This window comes from Gopherus flavomarginatus, chromosome 20, assembly GCF_025201925.1.
Source record: "Gopherus flavomarginatus isolate rGopFla2 chromosome 20, rGopFla2.mat.asm, whole genome shotgun sequence".
Lineage (NCBI taxonomy): Eukaryota > Metazoa > Chordata > Testudines > Testudinidae > Gopherus > Gopherus flavomarginatus.
In genome coordinates, this window is record NC_066636.1 from 17,766,779 (window position 1) to 17,775,484 (window position 8,706).

General features: G+C 44.7%; 1 protein-coding gene across 4 annotated transcripts in view; it reads right to left on the minus strand.

The window, feature by feature from the left end:
* Positions 1-6,712, minus strand: part of LOC127037774 (methanethiol oxidase-like) — a 110,163-nt gene extending 103,451 nt beyond the window's left edge. Inside the window, exon 1 of one of the 4 annotated variants that reach the window (XM_050929841.1) lies at positions 6,580-6,695. In XM_050929841.1, the coding sequence (XP_050785798.1) occupies positions 6,580-6,583 (4 nt within the window). In that variant the 5' untranslated portion in view covers positions 6,584-6,695. Of the gene's footprint in view, positions 1-6,579 lie in introns of all 4 variants that reach the window. The other 3 variants (XM_050929845.1, XM_050929842.1, XM_050929846.1) reach the window with 3 other exon arrangements.
* Between the last annotated feature and the right edge of the window lie 1,994 nt (positions 6,713-8,706).

An 8,706-nucleotide genomic window follows, 5' to 3' on the forward strand; every position in this document is an offset into this window, starting at 1 on the left:
GATTTGTGTTTCAGGTTTATATTAACAAATAACTATGTAGGATCAATAAAATATTATCCTGACACACTGTTTAAAAACACATTAACACCACATGGCAAGTTTATCCACCTTAGCAGAGTATACAATTCTGCACTGCTATAGTCCTGCTGAACACATTCCAAAATGGATGGAGAGTCCAACTGCCCCTCCCCACCCCTATCTTATACAAATAATGAGCACCCAGCAGCAATGTGATAAATTGAGATAATTTTGAGCAGGACCAAAGAATGCAATGCCCGCTTTGCAGTTGACTGCAGTGCTTCAAGCATCTGTCTGATAAATGACTTGACATTTTGCTCATTTTCACCATGTTATAATCTTATATTGTGACAAACAACTTCTTCAAAACAAACCCTACAGAATGCAACACTTTCAATTGAATAGGATGTGACAGCTGTATTTCCCCATTAAATCAGGTTGCTATTCTTTAGGAAACAAAGATGACAAGTTACTTTGTAGAAGCCACTCACTACCTTCTGAGGTTTGTTACTTTAAAACATGATTTCCTCAAAAAGCGAGGACGCTTTAGTACTAAATAGGCTGTCTTAGAAGACTGTCTGAAAATAGACAAAAGGACAGAAAATCTGATGTATTCCACACCACTGAACGTCTAAGTCCTGTAAGGCACAATGTAAACTTTATTAAAAATAGATAAATAGAACTAAACTCCATCCTATTTTTCCTAGTTAGCTAAATTAGCAGGGACAAAACATGGATTAGATCAGTACTAGATTAGTATTGCACAAATACGTTGTTCTTTTGCAGATTAATAAAGTAAGAGACAGCTTAAACTAGAATGTTTGCTAGAGATAACCTAGGGCAAGATGGTGACATTTCCCGCCTTTTCTCTTCCCCTCTCTCCCCTTACTCCTCTTCCTTCCCTCCCACTTTCTCTCTGTTCCTTCCCTATGTGTTCAAATATTCTGTAGTAATAAACCATTGAGCATCTGTTTGAAGTTGACCTCAGCTTTCACTGTATTTTGGGTCAGACTCTTCATGAACACACAAGACATGAATCTGCTATTTGTGCCATTTTTGCAAGAAGATGTTGATAAAAATGTTTACATTAGAGATATTAACGTGTCATTACACATACTAATAGTCGTCATTAAATGCAGCTTCCCAGCTATCTTGGCTTCGGACTGATTGTTTAGAATACCTTGAAGTTGGATTGTATTTGTAAGAGAAATCTAGCGAAAGACCAACATGATTTGCAAACTACAGTCATTTATCACAGTGTGACTGGGATAAGTAGCTAGTTCAGTTTACTGCTAAATCAAGAATACTTGAGGTCCCGTCCCCCATACCCCAAAATATGGAGGATATCTTTATTGACAAAGCTCCTGTGCCATGCAATCCACCTTCCCTCTTGGTCACCATACAGATAACAGCTTTGTGGCAATTACAGCAATTGCTCACATAGAAGCTATGTTTTTAGTGCAGTGTTTTGTCCTTTTTCACAAAGACATCGCACTAGGCTTGATTCTTCATTTCCCTGTATCTTGTACAGTTATTTGCCCCAGTGCAAAGTGAGAGTAAGACACTGCCATTCTGATGTTGGTAGCATTTTACATCCTCTGGAGTCATTTACACCAGTGCTTGGTGCAGGAAAGTAGAGTGTCCCACTGTCTCCTTTTGTTCTTTATTTCGTCTCCCTCTTCTATCTGTCCTGTTTCCCACAGCTTAAACCAAGAGGTGAGCCAGCCCCATGTGAACAGCCAGCTCATAATCAATCAACCACCAGCAAGTGCTCCATAGGCCACAGCTTGGCAACCTCTGTTCTAGTTAACAAGAGGGTATATGGATGGCCTGCTGCAACACTGATAGTTGTTTGGCAGATATGAACCATAATTCCCAACAGAACAGTGAAGGAACAGACCCCAGGAGCCTGCAGTGCCCCCTCTCCTGCCACCCAGCAGGGTTTAAAGTTGGGGGAGGCAGTTTTCCCCATGACCTCATGGAAATAGTAAAGGGCCGCTCTTTTGATGATTACAAGGACCCCCATACAACCAAAGGTCATCCCTGAGAATGACAGTTCATCCCCATCCTAGTTTTTTAACCACACCAAGTTCTGCTAAATGATATAACATGCTGTACAAAGTCAGAAAGTGACAACTGTATCCTTTAGTCCAGGGGTTCTCAACCAGAGGTCTGGACTCCCCTGGGGGGCTTCAAGCAGGTTTCAGAGGGTCTGCCAAAATAAACCAGAGAGCAGGACTGGTGTTAGATTCACTACGCCCAGGGCAGAAAGCTGAAGGCTAGGCCCCACCTCCATCCTGCCACCCGGGGCTGAAGTTGAAGCCCAAGTAACTTAGTGGCCTGAATTGTGCAGGTCAGACTAGATGATCATAATGGTTCCTTCTGACATAAGAACATAAGAACGGCCATACCGGGTCAGACCAAAGGTCCCTCTAGCCCAGTGTCTGTCTACCGACAGTGGCCAATGCCAGGTGCCCCAGAGGGAGTGAACCTAACTAGCAATGATCAAGTGATCTCTCTCCTGCCATCCATCTCCGTCCTCTGACAAACAGAGGCTAGAGACAACATTCCTTACCCATCCTGGCTAATAGCCATTTATGGAATTAAACGGATGAGAGTATACAGCAGACCTGGAGGACAAGAGCAGTCATTATGCCATTGTTCAACAGTCACAACCTAAGCAATAAAAGTATGAAAGGGTCAAAAGTAACACTCTTGTGAAAAAGTGAGACAAGACCCGCCCCCACCCAAACAACACATTACTCATGATCATGGAGATTGAGGATTCTGTCTCAACTCTAAAAGTCTGCACAAGAGGGCTTCCCCCTTCCTCTCCTCCCCCATCCGATATTGATTTAGGGCTCATCAGAAAACCATGAAGCATCTCAACTCCGCGTTGGCACAGAGATGTAGTTTTCTCTACATGTATGGTATTCGGATCACTCTTTAGGCATGTACACTGCAGTCATTCTGACAGGAGCCTTATCTGCGTTACTAATCAAGCCCTCCTAATAAACAAACAGACCCCAAATTCTAGTTTACTTTTCACTATTTATGCTGTCGGAACTGCAAAAAGGAAACATTCAGGTTGGACAGTTAAACCAGTCTAGTCAGTTTAGCTTTCTGCCTCTGAAAGAGTTTTTTATCATGGTCTCCAAGGACCTTTTCATGTACCATGACACAACAATATACTAGTTCAGGCTATAAATAATATAGGGGAATATTTATATCTAAAGAAAAAAATTCTCTACTTGTCTTCATTGTTTCCCCAAAAAATGTTTCCAAAAGAAAAATGGAAACTAGGTCAGATTACAAAGGATGAATATAGGCAAACAACAGGAATGCAGGGGCAAAATTTGAAAGGCAAAGTCACAAAATGAGCTCAAACTAGCTATGGGAATAAAGGGAAACAAAAAGACTTTTTATCAATACATTAGAAGCAAAAGGAAGACCAAGGACAGGGTAGGCCCATTGCTCAGTGAGGAGGGAGAAACAGTAACAGGAAACCTGGAAATGGCAGAGATGTTTAATGACATCTTTGTTTCGGTCTTCACTGAGAAGTCTGAAGGAATGTCTAACATAGTGAATGCTTATGGGAAGGGGATAGGTTTAGAAGATAAAATAAAAAAAGAGCAAGTTAAAAATCACTTAGAAAAGTTAGATGCCTGCAAGGCACCAGGGCCTGATGAAATGCATGCTAGAATACTCAAGGAGTTAATAGAGGAGGTATCTGAGCCTCTAGCTATTATCTTTGGAAAGTCATGGGAGACGGGAGAGATTCCAGAAGACTGGAAAAGGGCAAATATAGTGCCCATCTATAAAAAGGGAAATAAAAACAACCCAGGAAACTACAGACCAGTTAGTTTAACTTCTGTGCCAGGGAAGGTAATGGAGCAAGTAATTAAAGAAATCATCTGCAAACACTTGGAGGGTGGTAAGGTGATAGGGAATAGCCAGCATGGATTTGTAAAGAACAAATCATGTCAAACCAACCTGATAGCATTCTTTGATAGGATAACGAGTCTTGTGGATAAGGGAGAAGCGGTGGATGTGGTATACCAAGACTTCAATAAGGCATTTGATACGGTCTTGCATGATATCCTTATCGATAAACTAGGCAAATACAACTTAGATGGGGCTACTATAAGGTGGGTGCATAACTGGCTGGATAACCGTACTCAGAGAGTAGTTATTAATGGCTCCCAATCCTGCTGGAAAGGTATAACAAGTGGGGTTCTGCAGGGGTCTGTTTTGGGACCGGCTCTGTTCAATATCTTCATCAATGACTTATATGTTGGCATAGAAAGTACGCTTATTAAGTTTGCAGACGATATCAAACTGGGAGGGATTGCAACTGCTCTGGAGGACAGGGTCAAAATTCAAAATGATGTGGACAAATTGGAGAAATGGTCTGAGGTAAACCGGATGAAGTTCAATAAAGACAAATGCAAAGTGCTCCACTTAGTAAGGAACAATCAGTTTCACACATACAGAATGGGAAGAGACTGTCTAGGAAGGAGTATGGCAGAAAGAGATCTAGGGGTCATAGTGGACCACAAGCTTAATATGAGTCAACAGTGTGATACTGTTGCAAAAAAAGCAAACGTGATTCTGGGATGCATTAACAGGTGTGTTGTAAACAAGACACGAGAAGTCATTCTTCCGCTCTACTCTGCGCTGGTTAGGCCTCAACTGGAGTATTGTGTCCAGTTCTGGGCACTGCATTTCAAGAAAGATGTGGAGAAATTGGAGAGGGTCCAGAGAAGAGCAACAAGAATGATTAAAGGTCTTGAGAACATGACCTATGAAGGAAGGCTGAAAGAACTGGGTTTATTTAGTTTGGAAAAGAGAAGACTGAGAGGGGACATGATAGCAGTTTTCAGGTATCTAAAAGGGTGTCATCAGGAGGAGGGAGAAAACTTGTTCACCTTAGCCTCTAATGATAGAACAAGAAGCAATGGGCTTAAACTGCAGCAAGGGAGATTTAGGTTGGACATTAGGAAAAAGTTCCTAACTGTCAGGGTAGTTAAACACTGGAATAAATTGCCTAGGGAGGCTGTGGAATCTCCATCTCTGGAGATATTTAAGAGTAGGTTAGATAAATGTCTATCAGGGATGGTCTAGACAGTATTTGGTCCTGCCATGAGGGCAGGGGACTGGACTCGATGACCTCTCGAGGTCCCTTCCAGTCCTAGAGTCTATGAATCTATGAATTAGTAGTAGGATTTGTAGAAAGCAAGTAAATACAACGTTAAATGTTGGTCTTTAGCTAGCTGACAGTCTCCCTTAAAAGAAGGGAGAATTAGTCACTCAGTAAGATTACTGTTATCACAGGTTTCATGCAGCTTCCAAATTCTGAAACAAACAAATGTATCAGTTGCTCAGATACCAAGAGAGGCATTTAAATATTTTAAAACTTAATCTTACTTTTAGTTTAAGTAGCTTAAAGAATAACTTTTTACCAGTCCAACAAAACTTTAGCCCGCACTGCTCCTTACACGTACTCTATATTGGTTACGCAGGGTATGGCTACACTTGAAATTTCAAAGCACTGCCGCAGCAGCGCTTTGAAGTGTGAGTGTGGTCGGAGTGCCAGCGCTGGGAGAGAGCTCTCCCAGCGCTAGACATAAACCACATCCTCTACGCAGGACCGGCGCTAGGGTTTTGAGCGCCCTAGGCGGACAGCAATTTCGCTGCCCCGCCCGCTGGTCTCGCGGCTCTGGTGGAGCTGCCGCAGTGGTGTCTGCGGGTGGTCCCCCGGAGCCGCGCGAGCAGCCGACTGTCCGCAGGCACGACTGCGGCAGCTCCACCGGAGCCACGGACCAACGGACCCTCCGCAGGCACCACTGCAGCAGCTCCCCAGCGGCGCCCTGACCCAGGGGACACCCTGGACTGCGGGCTGCTGTGGCGGAGCCCTGACCCAAGGGTCCCCTGGGCTGCCGGCTGCCGTGGCGGCGCCCTGACCCAGGCGACACCCTGGACTGCGGGCTGCTGTGGCGGAGCCCTGACCCAAGGGTCCCCTGGGCTGCCGGCTGCCGCGGCGGCGCCCTGACCCAGGCGACACCCTGGGCTGCTGGCTGCCGCCGGCAGCTCAGACTCCCTCTCTGTCCCAGCAGCAGTGGCTGCTCAACCATTTAAAAAAAAATTTGGGGGCGCTTTTTGGCGCCCACAAATCTTGGTGCCCTAGGCAACCGCCTAGTCCGCCTAAATGGTTGCACCGGCCCTGCCTCTACGGGGGTAGCTTGCAGCGCTGGGAGCCGTGCTCCCAGCGCTGCGGCACTGATTACACTGAGGCTTTACAGCGCTGTATCTCGCAGCGCTCAGGGGTGTGTTTTTTCACACCCCTGAGCGCGAAAGTTGCAGCGCTGTAAAGTGCCAGGGTAGCCAAGGCCCCAGTAGCAAATCCGCAAGTCCCTGCTTAGGGGAAAGGTAGGAAGTTGCAAAGGATAAATGCTGCAGCCTGCAAATACCGACAATAGCAAGATAACAGGTTGGAACCACCAGCCAAAACTGTGGATCTTCATGCCTAATGCTACTTGCAGACTGGGGACAGTTTCTTACCCATGTTGAGTGCCTTCTGCTCAGATCTTCTCAGCTGCTTATGACTTGGAATAAGCAGCGTTTGCAGCGTGACAGAAGATTCTACAGAGCAAAGGCTGGTATTGAAGGATCATATATAGGGCGGGCAGGAGGGTTTGAAAGAGGTAGCTGCCAAGGGGAGGTCTAACGGTGGAAAGCATGTGGGAGGTTCCAGAGTAGCACACCAGCTCCTTCTTTCCCTGCCAATAATACACAGGGAAGCTTTGCAGGACTCTGCTGCTCCATTCCCCAAAGGCTGGGTAATGCAGCTGGTTCTGGTGGAGCTCCCACCTGCTTCTACTCATATACTAGGGACGTGTGTATGTTTGCTGCACACCAATAGCTTTCTTACACAGAGAAAAAACAGACATTTCATAAAACTCTTGCTTCTGGGCAATATCTCAAGTTCTCCAGCAGGCAGTGAATGCATGACCTAGTTACAGCTCCCAATTGTCTCTTGCTTGGCAGGCCCGTGGTTTTTTTCAATCCTCTAAGCAAGACAGCTGCAAAAGCTCTTACTGTTAGTTGCAGTTAGATCCATTTCTCCCAAGAAAACTTCAGAGCTTAATGTTTTTTGTTGAGGGGAGCCCTCTTCCACAATAGACCTCCACCCCCCAATAGCTGATTTGAAGGGAGGGATTATTCTGCTCCCAGGAAAGATCATCTTTCACTTTGGATAGTGCTAAACTGTCCCCGATCAGGAACGAATATAATATTTTCCCCCGTGGCTTTCTAAAGAGCAATATTTTTTTGTTCTCGAATGCAGTCATTTTGCCCTGCCATTTCCAAAAATGTTCCCAGGGAGGATGTAGCAGTGTAGAGCTGCAAGCCTATCCCTTCTCCCAACTCCCACAATCCACAAATTACTCAACTGAAACCCTAACCGCTTCTCAAAACCCATTGAGAACCCCCTTGACAATACTAGAGCCAAGGGACTGGCAGGTAGAATCAATGAACAAACTGCAGCTAAGTATTTATTTGGTGAGTTTAGCCCTTTTTCCTGTATGTCAATTACACTTGAGGAGTTTGCATTTTTTAACTAATTTGTTTGCCATTCCAAACCACTTGCCAAATCCTTTGTGCAAATAAATTCCAGCTTAACGGTTGCTCAAAAATTATTTGCTGTAAATTTCTCCAAGTACTTGATAGTTACAATTCAACATACCAGCTGCGTGAAGGGCTGTTTTAGTAACATGGCATTGTTTCTCTTTCTTGTTTGGATACTCTGGCCTCTATCAATTGCTTGTTTTGTGACTAAGTTAATATTGATGATGGGCCTGAAATTTGTCTTCTGCAAATGCTTGAATGAACAAAGCATCACTTAAATGACACTTCGAGAATAGTGCATAAAAAAGCATGCAAGAAAATTTAGCAATGCTCTATTGAGAATTCATTTAATATTTGCCAGTCAGTAGGGGTTGTATTCCCAGCTCAGCCACTGATCTGCTGGGTGTTGTTGGCTAGTCTTTTGGACAGAAGGTGTAAATGTTTAACAGTGAGTAATTACTCATTGGAACAATTTGCTGGGAGTTGTGGTGGAGTCTCCATCCTGACAATTTTTAAATTAAGATTGGAAGTCTATCTTTAAGATCTGCTTTAGGAATTAGTTTGGGGAAGTTCCTGGCCTGTGTTATATAAGAGGTAGGGCCGGCTCCAGGCACCAGCTAAAGAAGCAGGTGCTTGGGGCAGCACTTCTGCCGTTATTGGGGTGGCATGTCCGGGTCTTCGGCGGCAATTCAATGGCGGGTCCCTCAGTCCCTCTTGGAGCGAAGGACCTGCCACCGAATTGCCATCGAAGAGTGACGCAGTGCGATCGTGCTGCCGCTGCTTTTTTTTTTGCCGCTTGTGGCAGCAGAAAACCTGGAGCCGGGCCCTGATAAGAGGGCATACTAGGTGATCACAATGGTTCCTTCTGGCACTGGAATCTGTGAATCTGTGTCTTTGTGCCTCTGTTTCTTCATCTCTAATAATGGGGATAATGACATGTTAGCCACAGATGAAAAGCATTATGATAGGTATTATTTTTCTCACTCTTCACCCTGCTCTCCACGCACATTCACCCTCTGGCTCTGAACAAAGCCACTCCTTTAATCAGACAGAAAGAATCAC